Raw genomic sequence first — 21,341 nt, 5'->3', positions numbered from 1 at the left:
ATCTAAGTGCTGATGAAATGTGCTCCTGATCGATATGGAAATGGAACGTGACCATAAGGTACAAGCCCACAGTCTGCTGACAGAGAGCATATTCTCCCTTTGATCATTGTCTGGTGTCAATGGAAACCCACTGGGGCTTGAAGAGATATCAAGTCCTGGAGAGATGAATATCTAACCTAGCACAAAGACCATGAATGGAAGAAGTAGTGAGTTTCCACCCCTCCTCCCCAGGCCCGGGACTATCACTTCCATTTAATGAAGTCTGAGTGGTCAGATTTCAGTGACCTCCCTCTGCTTTCTGCCCAGGCATCAGGCTCTTCTTTCCCTTAGAAAGGCCCCCATGCCTCCTTCTCACCAAAACAAAAAGGAAACAGGACAAGATAGATCGATCCTAGGTGCCACAGCTTACATGCAGTTTTTCATACCAAGCAGTACAGCACAGGGCTGTCCAAATTCAAGGGCAAGAGCAGAATGAATGCCTTATTATCTTTCATCTACCATTGATAATGCCGTGCAAGTCTTTTCTCCCTCCCAGCCTCACAGATTCCAGTAGAGCCCCACAGAAGAGTGACCTTGCAGCAATGATAACCTGTACAATATTACCAGGTAGCTCCCAAACCAAAGCTTTTGACAGTTTTAGTGGAGAAGACTGGAAAGTGCTTCTCTTGACTCTCTGCAGGGAAAAGCACGGACACTCAAGGATCACCCTGTAGAGCCCCTCTGAAACCTACAAAGGTAACCAGACTGGCTCATGGACACAACGAAACTATGCAAAGATTCACCTTCCACCAGCAGCAGGATCCTGATCAACTAGCAGAGTCTCTTCGCCATACTTGGACAAAAATTGAAAGGGAAGTTAGGGCATTTCATACTCTGCTCAATCTCTTGAAAGATGAAAGCAAAAAGGGGTGTTTGGGGTTTTTTTATTTACTTGCTTAGAAGTTCGGGGGGGTGGGGGGGTGGGGTGGGTGTTAGAAACCTCTTAGCTTTCTTTCTGTATTTAGGCAGAGACTTTTTCAATTTTTCCACTGTTACGAAATAGAAGACAGAAGAAAACAAATCCACTTTGACTACACAGAAGTGCCAAACAGGGAAAAAAACCCCAAACACAAAAGCTTGTATAAATACATGCATGTCCCTAAAAACAGATGCACCTCTCAAAGCATTGTTTAAAGTTTGCCCAAGTTAAGAGTCTAACTGACTCTCTGTACTTGCTGTTAAGAACAATTTTACTCAAAGTAAGAACCAGGATTCAAACCAAGTAAGAAATAATGAACTTTGTTTAAATTGGTTTGCAAGAAACTCAATTTGCAAATGCTACCCTTAGCCAGCTATTGAATATACAATTTGATAGAGCCCAGAAGGCACTGTGATGAGTGACTTAAGTGGAGGCACCCTCCACCCACCAACATTCTTGCTGAATGAATGTGAAATCTGCAAGAATTGCTTTTATTTATCTTACTAAAAGCATTTCTTGGAAGGGCTGGAAAAATTTATTTCAGATGGATTTTTCAGCTGAGAACTAAGTTGTATTTATTATAATTATGCACTCTCCAGTGTGGCCTGCCTTGCTGAGAAAGAACATTAAATTCAGCTGTGCACAAACTCACGGAAGTGACCTTTTGAATGAAAATGCAGCAGCAAGAGAGTTGTGGAGCATTCTCACTAAATAATAACCTACTGTCTGTGACTTGCAGATTAGTGCTCAGACCACTGTTTTCAGCTGCTACTTACATGGGCACAAGTCCACATGAGGTCAATCTGCTGAGAATAAAGTGTTTGCTGCAGACTACAATATGGGGCACTGTACTTGGGAAACTATTCCCAGTCTCCAGTCCAGCATGGTTTTATGAACTTTTAATAAAAGTCATGCAACAGCATAACCTTGCAAGGCATTTTAAAGAGGTCTTCTCTGCAGGACAGCCACTATCTCATTTAAATAAGAGGATCAAAGGTGTTACTGACACAAACTGAACAAGCTCTCACTTTAACAAGAGCAGCAAATGCAAGGACGAACATCCACCATCCACACAGAAATACCCTGCTCCCTCTTTACAGAAGGGCTTGAGGATTATCTGAAAGGCTTCTGCTGGATAGAAAGCCCAAAAGCTTGGGCATAGAGGCAGGTCAGCACTAAAGAACTAGGAAGTCAAACTAGAGGGATCATCACCTAAATGAAAGGTGCAATGTAAAATAGGAAGAGATGCAAGACATTGGAAATGGAGGATATCTTTTTAGTGTGTAAATATAGAACGTCCTCCTTAGACTTATCAGATCATTTCGGTCTTTGGAGAAAGGCTAGGTTTTACAAGAAGTATCCCATCCTGTAAAGAACTTAAAACAGATGTCTAAGCCTTCCCAGCAGCTGGGCTGCTGGGTAGTCAAATTGCCCGCTGCCAAAGAAAGCAAGGCAAGCTTGCATGCTGACATCCACATCTCAGGGGCAATTAGAAGCCAATCACTCTGCCTGCCCAGCCCAACACCGTCCTGCAATGGATGGGACCTGCTGGCAACCTGCTCCGGCCTCCTCTGTCCTTCACTCCCCAAAAGTATGCATGGCAGACCTTCATGGTTCATGGCCATCCAAAGATTTTGGTATGCAGTTCAAAGATCTAGAAGAGAGACTACCCTGTTCCAAGCATCTGAACATTTTTCAAGCAAAAATGAAGCTATTAAAACAGTTTGCACTGCCAGTTTGCGTTCTGTACTCCCTTTTCAGATTCTGTGTTTGCATTTCGACAAGCTCACTCTCATCTCACAGCTCTGTTCCCAAATCTGCATCTCTGTGTGGTGTTGCCTCCAAAGGGGAATACAATACGAGAAACTAATCTTCTTGACTTCACTACAGAACCAATTAACTAAGAGTTGCAAAGAAGGAAAAGCTTTTGCTTGGACTATTTGTTCCTATGCAATAAGCACTGCATATGCAATTTGTGAGGTGCACAAAAGCTTGATCCTCATGTGTCTTCATATGTTGATTATTTACAGTAATGCTTTCCAGACAAATAGAAGAACAGTCCCCACTCAAGTACAAAAGAAGCCAAGAACAATAAAACTGTATCTCAACAATTAGGTAAAGTTTGACCATAGTACTTGAGGGCATTGAAAACCTTTGGACCAAAACTGTGCAGAAGAAAACGAGGAGTTTCTTGGTTAACAATTAGTAATTTAGACCTGAAGACTCTCATCCAGAGCTCCAGTTGAAGAGGGAAATTACACAGTATTTATACACCTGGTACCACACAATCTCCCAGTATTTTGATACAAACCCCCCGGTGTTTGTAGTATATTCGCTATTTTAATGTCCCCATTTTAGATGAGAAAGGTGAAATTACCTTCTTAATATCATGTGGTAAGCCAGGATGAGAACTGAAGAGTTCTCACAAAAAGTACTTATGTGTCAAAGGAAGGACTCTGGAGTACACTGTGACTTCTAAAAATAATTACTTTTTATATTTATAAATACACCCTCAAAAAACACCCAACAACAACTAAATCCGAAGAATTTCCTTTGAAAATTCTTTTTTTCCCCCCATGATTCACCTTTGCACTAATTCTTTGGGTTAAGTAAACTATCAAGACACTTCACCCTGAAGAGCCCTCACCACTGCAGAATATGCAAGATACCCACTGTCAGGACCAGGAAAAAGCCAACAAACACAGAAGCAATGTAAGACCTGTAAATGAACAAGTTAATGGGTTGAACCAGAAAAGAGCAGGGTTTTTAAAGCCTATTTCTTTAATTAAAAAGACATTAGTTAAAAGCATAAACAAGTTTTACCTTGCACCCTGTCCTGAAGGAAAGTGCCTTCAGAAGAACTGTTGGCAGGCAGTGCCTGTGCGAGAGAAGAGCTAGTGATAAAAACAGCTCTCATAGCAAGGACACAAATAAACAAAATCTAGGGTCATTCATTTGAGAGTCTGTCCCAACTTGTAAAATGCCACTAGAACTTAAGGTTTCCAGATTTGTAATATTAACTTTTTCCTGTATTAATAGTGTGGTAATGGCTACATCAACAGCAGCAGCTCAGCCAGCCTTCAGATTACACTTGTGCAAAGCACACTGTTTCACAGACGCAAATACGCCCTCCATTTGCCTGGTTCAAGATGCAAGTGGCACAGCACCCAGCTGGGCCACTGTGAACGTCTCGTCTAGTGCCATTTTCCTCCCCTACAGATGTCTATGTTCTCAAGTCATGCTTACATACATAAATTTAGTCCTGTTTTATTAGGACACTTAATATACTTAATTCCTTGGTAGCTCTTCTAAAATCATTTAGAGTACAATCATAGCAAGAAGAGTTTTGTTTACGCACTGCTAGATAGTATGACACAGACAAGAAATTGTCACTGCCGCTCTTTCTGTTCCCCAAAGTTTATATCCTCAGTGAAAAGCTGTGTAAGAAGAAAAAGAAAAAAAAAGAAGGAAAAAAAAAAAAGATTGGTCTGGGCTTTGTTCACATGAGGAATTCAGCAAGCCCTTACATTTCGTATCAGCCTGAAGTTACATGCCAGCAAAGGTGAAACAGGGCAACAATAGATTTGTCTGGTGTCCTAATCTGAAGTTTTCCTGGCACAATGCTTCTCAATAAATACATAGCATACTGAAAATAAAGGAGGACTGCTTCTTCAGCTAGTCCATCTAGAGAAAGCAGACTACAGGTTTCAGAATGGAAAACAGTACTATGAAAAGCAAAATCACTCCAGATTTCCTGAATTCATCTTTTAATGCCAGAACAATCCTCAGACTTTGCAGTCAAGGGACAGGCCTAAGACCACAAAATAGGTCCAAGGAAAAGAAAACTCCTGACTCTTGTTTCCACACCCTAACTGCTCTCTGGTAGTTTAGTATGATCACGTACCCTGGGAAATACAGAGATACAAGGACAGAGCAAAAAAGCAAGAAACTCAATAAAACAATAAGCCACAAACACAAGAGCAATATTTAAGCAAAAATTTCCTAGTAAAATGGATGGAAAAAAGGAGCAAAACAATGAGACAAAGAGAAAACAATGCAGCTAGAAGAAGAAGAGGAAAATAAATTAAGAGCTCTTATTTTTGACACTGCAATTTAAGACAAGCTTTGTTGGAGTCCAAGTGCTAAGTGTCAGTAAATGGAGACAATCAGCAATGACAGATGTCTGCAAGCCTGTTTTATCTAAGCTTCACATCACAGGAGACTGGAGAGTCAAATACAAGCTGTTTGTGAAGTTTGCTTCTTCTAAAAAGACAGAAGTCAAAACGACAAAGTAATTTGAAGACAACACAATACAGGCATGACCCTCCTCCTCCTCTTCAGCATTCACTGTTTGAAAAGCAGTCTGCAAATGAACAAATGCAAAAAACAGTAAGGAAAGGAAGAATTCATCACACAAGAGACCTAGATGTCAGTCATGACTTTCACATGCATTCAGGTAGCTGCATTAAATGCTTTCCAAGCATAGAGCAAAAGGTCTTTCAGATCATATTTGAAGAAAAGTGTTTCCTCCCTCCAAGAAGGGTTAGGGGGAAAGCACTTTAGGTTAATTTTTCCGATACAATTACACAGGACATACTGGATGAAATGAAGTCAGCTCAGTATCATGGCCTTGGAAGATACACTGATTTCTTAAAAGGTTTCGTCCAGTCTTTACAACACCCCTGTACCAGGCCCACCAGCTCTTCAAGCTCTTCCCCCACCTCCTGGCTCAGACTGACCCCAGGCACTGTTTAACCCTTTGATTCCACACCAGTCACTCCCAAGTCTTGTTCTGATCAGCAGAGAGCTCTAAAAGGTGCTTTTGCAGCAGGTTGTTAGCTCTGTGGGACCAATTTTCTGCTTACAACCAGTGGGGTGGCTGTCACAGGATATTTTTTGCAACAGAATGGCCTGATCTTCTCCTGGAAGCAGAAGACATACAGCTCCTGTGGCTTCTTCCTGTTGGCCACTATCCACCACTGGGGATTTAAAGAGGATCCCACATACAGAAAGATGTTTAAAAAAAACCAAACAAAACCAAACACAGAATCATAGAATCATTTAGACTGGAAAAGACCTTTAAGACATCCAAGTCCAACCGTTAACCCGGGACTGCCAAGCCTACCACTAAACCATGTCCCTAAGCATCACATCTACATATTTTTTAAACACTTCCAGGAACAGTGATTCCACCACCTCCCTGGGCGGCCTGTTCCAATGCTTGACCACCCTTTCAGTGAAGAAAGTGTTCCTAATGTCCAATCTAAACTTCCCCTGGCATAACTTGAGGCCATTTCCTCTTGTCCTGTCACTAGTTACCTGGGAGAAGAGACCGACCCCCACTTGCCTGCAACCCCTTGTCAGGGAGCTGTAGAGAGCAGCAAGGTCCCCCCTGAGCCTCCTCCTGGCCAGGCTGAACAGCCCCAGTTCCCTCAGCCACTCCTCATCAGACTTGTGCTCCAGCCCCTTCCCCAGCTCCGTTGCCCGTCTCTGGACACGCTCCAGCACCTCTGTGTCCCCCTGGAAGTGTGGACCCAAAGCTGAACACGATGTTCCAGGTGCGGCCTCACCAGTGCCCAGTACAGGGGGACGGGCACTGCCCTGGTCCTGCTGGCCACACTGTCTCTGATACAGGCCAGGATGCTGTCGGCCTTCTTGGCCACCTGGGCACACTGCCAACTCATGTTTAGCTGGCTGATATAGTATTAACAAATAAAGAGCTTATTACAAAGAGTCAGGAATACAAAGCTTGGCAACAGTGAGTATTTCTGCATATTTTGTACTCTTTCCGTATCAAGCTTCTGGTGCAGCTGCCACAATTAGACCATTGTTTGACTGACATCATTATCCCAGACTGTCTTGATTATGAGCTCCAGTTCCATATCAAGTAAAAAAAAAAAAAAAAAAAAAAAATCTCTTGTGGTCAACAGATCAACCTGCTGGTCATATCTGTGTGCTAGGACACAGGAGAAAAGAGCTAACTGGTCCTGTTCACTGAAAAACCTCTGTGCCATCTGCTGGCATACCATTAACGTCCGAGGTTTCCTTCCCCCTTCCAACAGGCAAAGCTTAACACCTTTTACGAAGGGAAAGCTCAAGAGGGGTGGTGAGATTCCTGCCAAAACACACCCTTCATAACTGTTTCTTCAGCTTATCTGCCTTTTCCTCTTCAATCTGCTGTTCAGCCAGCAGGAGACAGAAAAGAAAAATAAAAGCAGTTCTGTAACCACTGGAGCTCTGTAAAGCTGACCTCCCATCAATTTGTTCCACAAGGCTGACTGACTTTCCAGGCTAGTAAACTGTGAGCTCTGACTGAAACTTTTCTTGAAGCTAGGACATGTATCAACTCCATCAATCATGGACTCACAAATTTCCCAGTGCTTAATAAGCTTGCAACTGTAGCTTCTCATTCCCTGATGCTTCCCTGTTTGTTGAGGTGTTTGGGGGTTTTTTGTTTTGGGGGTTTATGTTTTTGCTTTGTTTTTTTAAGATCTCTGTGCCTATCTGTTTTCAGGAATTCTGTTGAAATCTTATGCATCTTTGATGCCTCTTCCTATCAAATTTAGTTCAAGTCGGCCAGTGGCTTCAAAATTAATTAATGGGGAGAGAGACACTGACAACTGCAAAAAGCTCACCTCCTTCTGTGAGCTATCTTCTTTGCATTAACAAAATCCATTTTCCTGCCCACTCCAGGACTTTTGGCAAATCAGTATCTTGACAAGCTCCTCGGCCTCAAATAGAGCCAAGATACATTTAGTTTTTGCTTTGATCATGATCCTTCCCATATCTCAAGAAGAAAAAACAACACAACAACCAAACCCACAAGAACTCCCCTGGACCTCTGGTCTTGAGTTGCCTCTGAAATTTCTGTTGCTGCCTTGTGCACACAAGAACCAGAGATGAAATAAAAACACATCACCACTAGAAGTAACAAACTTCCACCTCATAGTAATGCAATAGATTAAAGAGGAAAGAAGAACGGAGAATCCTTTGCTTTACTGATAGATATTTCCTTTCTTGAGGTAAACTCTTTCCTCTGCTAGTCCTAAGGACCACACTCAGGATCCTGAGGTCTTGAGTGACCACGAAAAAAGGAAAGGTCCTTGTTCTCCCTTCTTCCTTAAACTCAGCACCCTACAGCTTGTCAGTTCTGGTAGCTGCTTGCCATACCCACCTACACCCCTGGAACTCATTATCAGCAAGAGGCCACCAGCATTTTAAACGGCAAAAGCTCTGTCCCCCTAATGCACTGGGGATTCCTCCCATGCTCAGGTTGTCACTTGCTAGCAAGCCACAGTCACTGTCAGTGGTTGGATTTGTTTTACAACATGCTGGTGTAAAAGCCCTTGGGAAGGAGGAAGAGTCAGGAAACTGCATCTAAATCTCCTATACAACCCAGCTCTCGCATCCTTTTTTCTCTTATCAGTTTGGACCAACCTCAGGTGATGCTGGGCAGATGGATACTGGCTCAGTGGAGGAGGCCAGCAAGCCAGTAGGACCAGAAGCTGCCTCCACACAAAATAAAGTCTCTCCTTTCTATTTGCAGATGTTGTTCAGGACACAGCATGCCAGGCAGCACTGGCCACGCTGTCATTAAATGGTTTGGTCTGCTCTATCAGTCTGCCATCATCACCTTGATACAACAATTACTTGATTTAAAGAAAACAAATAATTTGAAAAACACAGGATGTTAACCAACCCTTACAAATAGTTAACAAGACATGGCCTTGGGAGAAGGAACAGACACCATAAATATTCAAAGTAAGAAACAACATAGCAAACTCAAGGAGAACCAAATGGTTAATGAGACCAAACAGAAAATTACTTGAACTGTGTGAACAATCCTAATTAGCATACTAAAAGATCCACCCTCGAGCTAAGAAAGCCCCCTCCCCAAAAAACGTGCAAAGAATACTGTAACTTCAAATGGCAAAGAGGTTGGTAAGAACCAATGAGAATTAATTGTGGCTATTTGTAATTGTAAACAGTTGTTCAAAGTGTGTAAATTTTTTTAGCATGTGTTAAGAGCTGTGCTAGCTTTGTGGATTTACCACCTAGCCCCCATATCTGTGCAGACATGCAATAAACAAATACCCAGCCCTTGCACAGTGGGTAAAGAACCCAGATTTGGGTTAACAGTTTTGGGGACTCAGACAGGACAGCCATAAGACCTTGCTTGTCATCTCTGACAGCAGACCAGACTGGACAGAGCTCCAGCACACATTGAACACTTGATCAGGGACTCCTCTGGATTCTCTCCAAAGTTGGGGTGACAAGCAACTCAAAGATGCAATGCCCAAACAGAGATATTTGTGCAAGGAAAAAAAGGGGGGGGGGGGGGCGGGGCGGGGGGAAATTCCTGGATTGGTGGGTATCCCATTTAGAATTTACTCTCACAAGAGATTAATATTTCTCACATTTAGACACCAGTCACAGGGGCCTTAACTGACCAAAGGGGTCAGAGCCCAGTGTGTATTGGGGTAGGCTGTAGAGGGGCCACAGCCAACAGTATTTGGTTTTGGTTAGGATAGGGTCAGGCCAATCCATGATTCCTCCGTGTAGCCCTTTGGCCAAGGCCAGAAAGAGAGCTATGGGGATTTTTAGGAATGGCAGGATGGTGCAGAATGTGGATACCAAATGTTGGACTAAAGGCTAAGCCTTTATACGAAGCCATAAAAGGTCCCAGAGAACTGTTAGAAAGGACTCCAGAATGTCGGAAAGGCTTTGATGAAATAAGGTTGATGGAAGCCCCAGCCTTGGGCTCACCTAACATGAAAAGCCTTTTCAGCTACATGTACACGGAAGACAGCAGGTGGCATTGGGAGTGTTAACTCAGCTGCTTGGTGACTGGAAGTGGCCAGTCACTTTCCTAAACAATTAGACGAAGTAAGTAAAGGCTGGCCTGCTTGTCTACGAGATGTAGCTGCCACAGCATTGTTAATTGAAGAAGCCTGAAAATTAACTTTAGGACAACCAATAACTGTCCTAGTGCCTCATGCGGTAACAGCCATTCTAGAACTGGAAGGACATCATTGGATCTCTCCTAGTTGACTAATGAGATACCAAGCAGTGTTGCTGGAACAAGACAACACCAATCTTAAAACAGTAAGCTCCCTGAACCCTGCCATCCTACTGCCCCTGCCAGAAGAAGAACCTCTACAACATAATTGTTCAAGTATGGTCTACAAGCAAAAATTTGCTCGATAAGACTTGAAAGATGGACCGCTAAAGAGCCTGGACATGGAATTATTCACACATGGGAGCAGCTTTGTATATAATGGAGTAAGACAAGCAGGATATGCGGTGGTGACTCAAATTGAAAATATTGAGGCTAACCCATTACCTCCTAATACCATCAGCCGAAAAGGCAGAGATGATTGCTTTAACCCGAGCATTAGAAATTGGAAAAGGAAAAAGGATTAATGTGTATACAGATTCTAAGTATGTGTTTGGAGTTATTCAGGTTCATAGAGCAGTTTGGAAAGAGAGGAATTACTGCTGGGAAACACTGGCAAATAGATTCTCCTGAGTTACTGAGGTGCAATCAGTGTAAGCATCTGCTTGTTTCAGTAGGCACCTTTTCAGGGTGGCCAGAAGCCTTCCCTTGCCATACAATCCAGTGAGACAGGTTGTTAAATAAGTAAACTAGAGGTCCTTTACCTTTGAACTTGCCAGTGCATCACTTTCAACCAGGAGATCTGGTTTACTGCAGAAATTGGAAAGATGAACCACTAAAAGAAAAGTAGAAAGGATCATATACTGTTTTACTGACTGCTTACACAGGAGTGAAATTTGAAGGAATCGACTCCTGGGTACATTATACCCGAGTGAAGAAGGCACCTATGACAAAACAGTGGACCACTGAACAAACCAGAGACTGTAAATTAAAAATTTCTGAAGTTTAATGACCTGTATATGGGATTCTGGAAAATCATATATTGAACTAGATTGTACTTGAGGATTAATTTTGTACTGTTGCATGCTCGTTATAAGAGCTGTAGTAGTGATAAGAGTGCATCCAGAGAAATACTAATTTCCTTGTAAACAAGAAATGGTACTATAAATTGCTATCAAAGCTTTGCTCAGTTATAGTGATAGGACAATGCAGGAACCCTGAGAGGCAGCCATGAAAGGTTCCTTGGGAGGACACAAAACAATATGGATAGTGAACAGAACCAGTTGCTGGGTCTATACACACTTCATGGGGAGAATTATGGACAAATATATCCTTTAATATAAACGAAAGAATAGAAGAACAGAAAGTAACTGCCCTTGATCTCCCACAAAATTATTGCACTTCTATCCACAGATGCAGTCCCCAAAAAGGAACAGGTAAATTAAGACTGCAAAACAGGTTATCCACCTTCCAGTGGGAAATATAAAAAATGTAATAAAACAATTGATGTTTTGACACCAATTCTTAAAACCCAAGTCTCATGTTAGCCAGTCCCAGAAGGAAAAGCTTGGTATTGGATCTGGGTGATGAAAGCAAGAAAGTCTTTACCTATAAATTGGTCAGGAACTTGTACTTTAGGAGCCATATTGACATGAAATGATTAAGGGAATTATTAACAAAATTTAATGTATTGTTAGTAGTTTTACTTTAAGACAATCAGAAGAAATTAATTGTTAATGGTTAAATCAAGTTACAAGCATTTTTGAATGCCCTACTAAGCACTTGGTTAAGCACCAGCAAGTTCTTTGTTTAAAGGAGGAAAGTACCACCAGATGAATGAACTGACTGGAAGTTTACCACCAGAAGCACTAACTAGGGGAAAGGTAATTCTGGCAGGGAGATCACTACCATCTACCCATTGACCACCAACTCACCCCCACTCACCCCCAGACCTAAAAAGAAGTTGAGACTGAACATGCAGACTAATTAGCATAAGAAGCAAGAGAACTGTTTGAGGAATAGGAAGCTGAGTATTAAGTAATGAAAGAATTGTTACTCGTAAATCATGAAAGTTTATGTCTCTGCTTGCTGAAACGTGTAAAAGTTTTGACAATCAGCAAGCAAGGCATTTGTGAGTGACCACCTAGCTCCCTACTTTGAGCAAACCAGAATGAAGGAATAGAAATACCTCCACGTGGTGACCTGGCGCTGCGCCCCAGGTAACAAATCCACCTAGGGACAATATTACTGAATGTAACTATAGTTGAAGAATTGACACCAGGATTATAGTGTCATTGTGATCCTATATGAAAAGACACATGGGAAGTAATCCTTTGATTGAAAGGCCGACAGCCTTTCATTCAATTGCTAGATGGTTTATACTGTGGTTAAGAGTAAGTAAGCTTGAAAAAGCTATAATAAATATATCAGCAATAGTAGAGAAAATAAGAAATGAGATCAGAAAGAAGTATAAAAATTAGCAGACATTACTATTCAAAACAGAATAGCTTTAGACATGCTGTTAGCATCTAAGGGGGGGTGTGTGCGTGTACAGTCTTATTTTCTAGTTCCTGTATTTACATTGACCAAAGCAGCAGAATACCTACAGATCTTAATGACATTTGGAAACAACCTAAATTTTTACATGAGATACAAAATTATGACAGTTCTATTGGCTTTGCTGAAATGTGGAAATGGCTGACCTCTTGGGTACCAGATTTTAAGTTCACAGATAAAGAAGGTGATATGCATTGTGATTGCAGGAGTTCTAATATTTGTGAGTATATATGTATTAATTCAACGTATATGGAGATGTTGTTCGATCTTGGGTGGGCCAACTAATGTAACGATGAGACTAATATGAGGGGAAAAATAAATTCTTCCCTTATACAGTCTCAGAGGGGGATTTGATGCGAGAATTACTTGATTTAAAGAAAACAAGAAATAATTGGAAAGACACAGGATGTTAATCAACCCTTACAAATAGTTAACAAGACATGGCCTTGGGAGAAGGAACAGACACCATAAATACTCAAGGTAAGAAGTAACACGGTAATCTCAAGGAGAACCAAAAGGTTAATGAGACCAAACAGAAAATTACTTGAACTATGTGTGAACTCTCCTAATTAGCATAGTAAAAGATCCACCCTCGAGCAAAGAAAGCCCCCTCCCCATAGTCTAGTACCTTTAAATGGTGAAGAGGCTTGTAAGAACCAATAAGAATTGTGACTGAAGTAACTGCAAACAATTGTTCAAAGTGTATAAAATCTCAGCTATTGTCAAGAGGTGGCTAGCTTTGTGAATTTACTACCTAGCCCCCATGTCTGTGCAGAAAACAAATACCAATAAACAAATATACAGCTCTCAGTGTGGATAGGCTCTTGCACGCTGGGTGAAGAACCCAGATTTGGATAACAACCTCACTTCGCACCCAGCAAGGACTCTCATGCAAAGTGCTCCATTACAGTTTCACAAGCCATTGCAGAGACTACAGCAGTTACCTAAAAATAATACTGGGGGCAGTGATCCCACTGATAATCACATCATTAAGAAAAATCAAGTTCTTCCTTGTCCAAGCAGATAAACAGCAGGTCTCTGCAGCACCTTGAGCCTTCCTTTGCAGTCAAACACTACCTGAGAAATCAGGAAGAAACATCACTTGTGACTGCCACACCAACACACTTCTTGACACAGGTAAGGTATGGGCATGTAAATCCTGCTTGGCAAGACTGTTCTCTCCAGCTAGCTATTACTTCAGGCGTGTTTGTTATGTGCACTGTTCGCAGGCTCAGCCACGCAGGCAATCTTGCCTGTCACAGCTCTGCTGCCACAGCACCCAGGTGTTGGCATCTCAAAGCCTGTCTTCTTAACTGTGGGTTTTCTAATCACACAAGACAGCAGGGGGAAGGAGGAACGAGATTTCCCCATCAGCATCTCTCTATGAAGTCATCCAGGAGTCCCATCCCACACTCTGTGCTTGCTTTCTTCCGACTTGGAAGCACAGACCAAAACCTGGCCCAATCAGGTTGTCCTGCAATGTGCAGTGAGTATCTCTGCCCTGCCATGACTCATGGCCCTTCTGAGATTGTCACCAGCCCTGCCTCAGAGACTGCTTTTGAGATGCCTCTGACATGTCGAGTCCTTTCCCCCATATTGCAAAAACAACAGCCCAACCCTGGCAGGAACAGCTTGCCCAGTCATCTTGGATTCATGAACCCCCTGAAACAAATGCAAGACAGGAGTGTGTACAGCCATAGAGTCACTAGTTAAATGCATTAATAAGCTGAGCAGATTCCTATGCAGCTAACCGGAAAGGGCAAACTCTTACCTACCCTGTACCCTGTAAAACAGGGCAGCTTAGATTTGAGGAACATCCCCAAACCCAGTACCAAGCATGCATGTTGTCAGGAGACAGAACAAAAGGCCACACGTAGCTCAGCTACTAAAACTGCATGACATGCCAGACAAGGAGACGTTTACATATGCAGAGCCACGACCAAAGGGCACAGCACAGACAACACTGGATGGAGAAGCAGACCATAAGATCACTAGCCTTTGTGCCACCACAAGCTAATGTCTGTTCAATCCCGCGAGTCCTCCCAGTATGACTTAAAGGGAAAAAAGGGCAAAAAGAAAAGGTGGGTTGTTTGCATTTACTAAATATACTGCCCATTACCTTGGAGGATGTCCCTGTGTTTTCAGATTACAAAGAAACATAAACTGCTCCCTACATTAATGCCTTTCTAATACCACAGAAAGACAAAGATGAACTTCAGCATAACATCGGGTTAATACAGGCTGACAGAGCCATATAAAAGCACAGTTTGCATTTTTGTCAGCAGAAAAGCAACCGCTGTAGATGCTATGGTGAGCAGCACTTCTAGGAATCAAAGTGAAGGGTCGATGGGTGTTTTAGCCAGGGTTGAGTAACTGCTGTTGAAATGTGGCCAGACATTGAGCACATTCATCCCTCTGCCTCACTGGAAGGGCCAGTAGTGGTATCACCACTTTGGGCAGGATCCCTGCTGCCCAGCAGCAGTCACCCAGAAGCACTGCACCCAGCGGAGCCACTGCTGGTGCTGTCAGTACTGGATGCTGCTGCTAGCCAGATGAGGCTGACCTGGCCTGACCCTGCCTGGCTCTTGAGGCTGAGAGGATGGAAAAATCCCCAACCATATCGAAACAACTCTGGCAGATGAACCTTTCCAAGTTCCCCTTGCAGCATAGCACTACTCCACAAGAGCTACCCAATTTTATTCTTAAGGTAGTGTTATATATTTGTTAATTAATATGTGGAGGGTGCCAGGGAAATTCTCAGAAAGGCAATGACAGGCCCCAGTCGGAGTTGCTTCAACTATCCTGAAGAAAACTGCCACACTCTCCCCAGGATCTATCAGACACTTTCAGACCAGGCTTTCCATTTGCTGCAGAGATGCAAGGAGAAATTCTTACAGCATTTTGTGTAATTGTGAGGGTAACTCACAAACAAAAAAATTTCAATCCGCTGGAAAGTGTGCCATACAGATGAGGCGCCAGAGTTCACAGTGGTTTAATCATCACGGTACGAGCAGTACTTAATCCAATCCGCAGTTATTTAGAGGTTCCTGTTCTGAGCAAGTACAGGACGTACTTTGATCTCTGCTGCCTCCTGCCAAAACTGTGGAAATTAGCAAGCCAAAAACCAAGAGTCACAGACAAAGATGTCATGGAAGACAAAATATATCCTATGGTTATACAAGCAGCTCTCCTTCTGAAGACCCTGATGCATTTTGGAAGACACAGAAGTGCAGTTGCAACTAATTACCTTTACCTTAATCAAAAAAGTTGTCTTAAATTTACGGATGTGGAGACGAGCCTCTCTTACGTGGGGATAATTGAAACTTTGCTGTTCAGTTCACAAACTACCTGATGAAGTGATGCTCTGAAAGGCCCCAAGTGCAGCCAAACTCTTAGATGAAGTGTAGTAACTCCATATTGGTGCAATCAGAGCTGTGGTCACAGCAAGAGCACAGCCTTGGACAGAAATTCTGCGTTATGGGGGTGTTAGCCACAGCGACAGTCACGCTGAGTTCTTCCTTAAAGCAAGGATCCATCCTCTTTGTCACATACGATGAATCATCCCTCAAGTCACAGTACTTCAAGAAAACTCTTCAATTTGGGATGAAATCGGTCTTTAAGAAGAGCCTGCTTCTGTCAGATTTTGGCTCAAAACCACATTATTAGAGAAAGACAGATTCCACAGACTTGTCACATAGTTAACATTCACTTAAATCTCTTGTTTTTAAAGAAAACAACAGTTGAGAAAACTATGTGATAATTAAGTTGTAGGCGTGGGAAGCAGACAGATAGTTAAGGCAGTCAACCTTTACTCTGCCCTGTAGAGACAAACTACAATAGAAAACTTATTCTGTTCAAACTTCTTCATTACAAATTCGATCACATTCATTTCAAAATATATTAATTTCTTATTTCCCCACTTCCTTCTCCCTCAAACCAAGAGGGGAGTGCCCAGCTAAGCTGTGCAGTTAAGGCTATACATCTATGGTCGCAACTGAACATGGCTAGATTTCTTCTTCCTGTGACATTTATCCTAACTTTATTACACAATTGCAATTATTTCTGCCCATAATCTACTGACAAATGCTTCAACTCCAGTTAACAAGAGTTTTGCGCTCTGATTACAAGTGAAACGGCAATGAATAGTCATGGAGACAGTTAAATAACTTGGATTCAGGATGGTAATGTGCTAATTATCTTCACTCTCCTCCACCCACCACCCTAAACAAGCCTTAGTTAAAAGAAAGGTCTTTGAAGATCTTAGGCAGCCCGGACTTATTTTAACCTGAAAAATCAGACCCTCCTGTGGAGTACAGCATGTTCTCGGGAATGTTTGTTCAGTGTGGCTAGGCAGTACAGCTCCACCTCCTGAATTATTTAGAGGACACATTTCCTGCAGCACCTCCCAGCTTCAGACCACCAGGTCTGTGGGACTGTTTTTACAGGCAAGGAGGCATGGACCCTGAAAAACAAGCTCCCCCAGACAGCAGAAGCAAGCAGGGCATGGCAAATGTCTGCAAGATAGATGGAAGTAGGCAGCGGTCACAAGAGGCAGCAAGGGCAGCAACAATCTGAGAGAACAAGAGGCAAAAGCTGTCAAGAGTTTCAGCTAGAAACACCGGAACCCTTGGTACGGAGATCTTCCTATTCCAGCACCGCCCCACTGCAGCTCCTCTCTACAAGCTCCCAGGAAAACAGGCTCCAAGGTGCACACACGCCAAAGCAGGCAAAGTTTTGTCACATACTGGTGTTCAAGATCCTACATAACCACTGTCATTTTTGAGTGGGTAGCTGTCAATCTCTAGTATGCAGTGAGATAATACCAGCTTTTGACAGACAGAGTCTACATTTAAGATCTAAAATAAACTGCAAGGGTTTTATATAGACAAACTATGAAAAGAAAATGAGTAAAAGATGCATCTGTATCTAAGTGCTCTAAAGAAAATATAGGCCGCCAAAGCTCTTCTCTCCCACTCTCATGTATTATACCACTCAAGTCTTACTATTTTAGGATTATTTCTGGTGCACTGACTGGAGAGGATATCCACAAGTCATGTATGCAACTATTCCACAGGCAACCTACCTGTATGGTTGCTTCCACACTCCTCCTTTTTCCTTTCCTCCTTTTCTACTTCCTATTCCTTTCTTCTACCAGCTCTTTGACAAATGTATAAGCTGTATGATGCAGGGAGCATCTTCCACAGTCTTCAAAGCAGGTATGGTATTTTTATTAGCATGTATACAGTTGAAGACTTTCACAGCTACTGTACAGATAATCCTACTAGCCGACCACTGCTCACAGCTGGAATACTGCAACAACCGGAGACCAAAACAAACCTGAGATGTGCTCATATACACTTAGTTCATGTATGGCAGCTCACAGACGAAACAGAGCAACAACTAGCACTTCTATCTATTAAAGGCATTTAAGACAACACGGAAAAAATACTGTTCAATGCAATCCTGCACTTGGCTCCCCAGGGCAATAATGGCCAAACCATAGCCTTGGTGCAGCTGAAGGAGATTTGGGATGGCACTACCAACAGGGAATTACACAGCTATTAAAGTAGATCTGGTGTGCTCAGCACCCTGAAAAGAAGAAGGAAATTTAAAAGGAGGGTAACATCTGTAGCCATAGACAAACTCCTCACCTCCTCCTCCTGCAGAAGCATTGCGAAGTATTTCAATGAACCCCTTCCAGAAGGGACACTCCCCATCTGCACCACCATGACATCAAGCACCATGCAACCCACAGTCTGTGACCTACACTCACAGATCAGCATCTCACTGGCTCAGACCTTCAACAAATGCAAACTACAATCTGTAACTTAAAAGTAATACACCACATCAAATCAGAAGTCACCATATTCCATCTGTGTCCTGCAGAGGATGAAAAAAAGACATCTTGACTCTGCGACAGTAAGATCCTCGTCGTGCATAGGTTGCTTGGCCTAGTATAGTCCTCTCTGAGTGGTGCTCAGAGATCAACGCGCTCCCACATATCAGGGTGGGAGAGGTTTACAGGCATCTACACTGGGGGAGCCAAGAACATCACTGGAGAGCTGAACGGTACACATTGCAGCATAGGCAGGAAAGAATAAAGAGATGAAGAAGAAAGAATCAACTTCACTAAAACCCTTTCCAGGCACGAAGAAAGTAGTAAGCAAGTGGTCACAGCCTACAAAGACAAGGCCTGGTCCCCCTCATCCCAGTTGAAACACACCCCCTCTTCCTTCCATCTATGCAGAGGCTTGCGTCGAACCTCCCCACCACAGCTCCTGCAGGGGAAGACTGGCTCACCTGGCTTGTGCAGCACCACACAAGTCTCATTTACTGCTGACCCAGGTCCTTTGGCTACCTACCCCACGGCCACCCCTCAGCTCATCCCAAACCTCCTCCAGCCCCGTCCCCTCACAGGCCACATTCTCCCCTGTTGCCACCACCGAAAGACACACGCTCCTCCACCCGCAGGCCCCTGCGCACCTGCCAGCTCCAGCCTTTTGCCCTCACCATAACCACCTTCTCCATAACCTCCACTCCACCACCATTAAACATCATTCCTCCATGTCCTGCAGCCACCCTGCCATACAAAGCACCTCCAAGAGGCACTGCCACCCAACCCCTACACCTCTCCATCCCCACGACACACAAGCACCCCCAGACTGAGGGTCTCTGCATCTTCTCCAGCTTTACTTAAGTCAAGGGGGGGTCCCCAACCCTTAAGCGGGCCCCTAAAAGCCTCCTCCCTCAGCCCCAAGAGCCCCAGACACCCCACGCACGCTCCCACCCCTACCAGCCCAGCCTGAACCCCTACCCCAAAGACCACCTCCCTCAGCCCGGAGGGCGCAGCCCCCCCGCTCACACCGCTGCCCCCCCAGGCCTGCGCGCCCCCCACAGCCGGCTCCCACCATAGGGACACGGCCCCCCAGCACGGCGCGACCCCAGACCCCCCCCCAGGCGGGCCCCCCAGGGCAGCCCCTACCTGGGCAGGCTCCACGCTGGCAGGCAGCCCCTCGGGCAGGGCCTGGAACAGCAGCAAGGCCATAGCGGCGCGAAGCCTCCTCGCCATCCCCCCCCACCCCCCGCTCCCCGCCTCCCCAGCCCGACTGCGGCCCGGGACGGGAGCCGAGGGGGCACCCCGCGCCCCGACCCGCCCCAGCCGGCCGTCTATTGGGCAGGCGGCGCACTGCTTGGTTTGTCATTGGCTTAGCGTGCTGTCGCTTAGGGCAGAACCGGGAGGGGCGGGGTCTGCGAGCAGGGAGCTGCCATCTTGAGTGTGGCGCACCGGGCAGGGAGCCTGGGGTAGGACACGGGCCGCCACATTGTGAGTGGCGGAACTGGCCAGAGAGGGGTGTGAGGGGCTGCACCCCCAGTGCAATGCACCTCCTGTGACAGAGCCGTGCACTGCAAAACCAGGGTTCACAAATACCCTCTGACCTGCTACGGCCTCCCTGACACCCCAATGGCAGCCAGGCTCTCACCCACCATTCACCTGGTCACATCTGGTCACCATGGTCCCCACTCAGCCCCCTCCCCAATGCACCCACATACCCAGCCCTGGGGCACACCGGAGAGCTGGGCATGGAGAGGGTGGTGAAATGGCAGCAGCGGCATAGGGCTGCACTAGAGGCGCCCAGCGGGCAGCCACGCGTTGGCGGTTGGAGGTGGAAGCAGCACAGAGAAGAGGATCTCCCACTGCAGCTGGGTCCCAGGGTGTCCCCACGCAGTGGTCCCCTGCCTGGGCTTGCACCCCCAGGAGAAGTGGGGGCACCAGCACCTGGGGTTAATTCACAGCTCGGAGGAGATGGCCCCTGTTTCTGGGGCAGTGGCAGAGGCTTTCTGCACAGCCGCTCCCAGCACGCCAGGCAGCCTCCACGCTGGATTGCCATGGCGTAGTCTATCAGATGCTCAGATAACATGTTAAGAAAAGCCAGAAAAAAAATAACCAACTTAGCAGCTTATCTCCTGCCCTGGCATTTTTCCATCAGGGCAGTACTTGGGGCACACCTAACCCTGCTGGATTAGCTCCTCCACCCGCCACATGCAGGTGTTAGTTAACCCATTGCATGTGCACCCTGCTTGCTCCCCTCTCTGTAGGCAGGCAGCCCACCAGTGTCCACCAGCCTCTGGGTGAGGAGCAGCGAGCCAAGCCTGCCTGCTGGGGCTGCTGATGGTCAGAGGAGACCCCCAGGCTCCCATGCCTCCCCAGCCTCTCCCCGGGCTCAGCTGCAGCCCAACATGACGACTTTGGGCTGGTTATCATTTGAAGGGAGGTTGTAAACATGCTGGAGGGCTGACATTTTGGCCACACACGGTTACTAAAGGGGCTTTATTCCTGTTTGCAGCTAGCCCTGAAATTATAGGCACAGCAGGGAGAAGGAGGCGAGCACACCAGAGCACAGGACAAGCCCAGATCAGGTGTGACTCATTGCTGGAGAGTAATTAACACTTGCAGCTCTTCCCAAACAGGGATGAGTCCAGCTCTGACTCCTGGCAATTAAGTTTCCTTCCTGTTGCAGCAATGGGAAATGGAGCAGCAGGGCTGGCTGGAGTCACCCTTGGCAGCATAGGGACTTGCTGGCCGCAGCCTGGCTGTGACCCTTCTGCTCCCCAGCAAGACCAAGGCAGGCTGGGGAATTACTGTGGTTTTGGGAAGGGCAGGCAGGCGCTGGCTGCAGCAGTCATCTCCCAGCACCAGAGCAATGTGAGCTGTTGAGATGACTTGAATCCTCCAGGGGATATTCTAGCTACAACCTAGAAACCCAGAAACCCCGCTGAGTTAAACTGTCAGCTGGCACAAATCCAAGTCGATCTGAAGAGGGAATCCACCGCTATAAGCTCAAGGGGGTAAGTCTGGCTTGATGATGGCTTGCCAATCCTCCAAGTCCAGAGCAACTCTCTTCCCCTGGCCAACAGCAATAAACTGCACCA

At 45.1% G+C, this 21,341-nt stretch overlaps 1 protein-coding gene across 1 annotated transcript in view; it reads right to left on the bottom strand.

Annotated features, from left to right (window-relative positions):
- The window catches only part of WBP1L (WW domain binding protein 1 like), a 65,583-nt gene extending 46,089 nt beyond the window's left edge, over positions 1–19,494 (bottom strand). Inside the window, exon 1 of the mRNA XM_037399803.1 lies at positions 19,393–19,494. Coding sequence (XP_037255700.1) covers positions 19,393–19,479 — 87 coding nt within the window. The 5' untranslated portion in view covers positions 19,480–19,494. The remainder of the gene's footprint in view (positions 1–19,392) is intronic.
- Between the last annotated feature and the right edge of the window lie 1,847 nt (positions 19,495–21,341).

The sequence above is a fragment of the Falco rusticolus genome, chromosome 9 (assembly GCF_015220075.1).
Source record: "Falco rusticolus isolate bFalRus1 chromosome 9, bFalRus1.pri, whole genome shotgun sequence".
Classification (NCBI taxonomy): domain Eukaryota; kingdom Metazoa; phylum Chordata; class Aves; order Falconiformes; family Falconidae; genus Falco; species Falco rusticolus.
The sequence above is the reverse complement of the archived record's forward strand: the minus strand, read 5'-3'. Positions and strand labels throughout refer to the sequence as shown.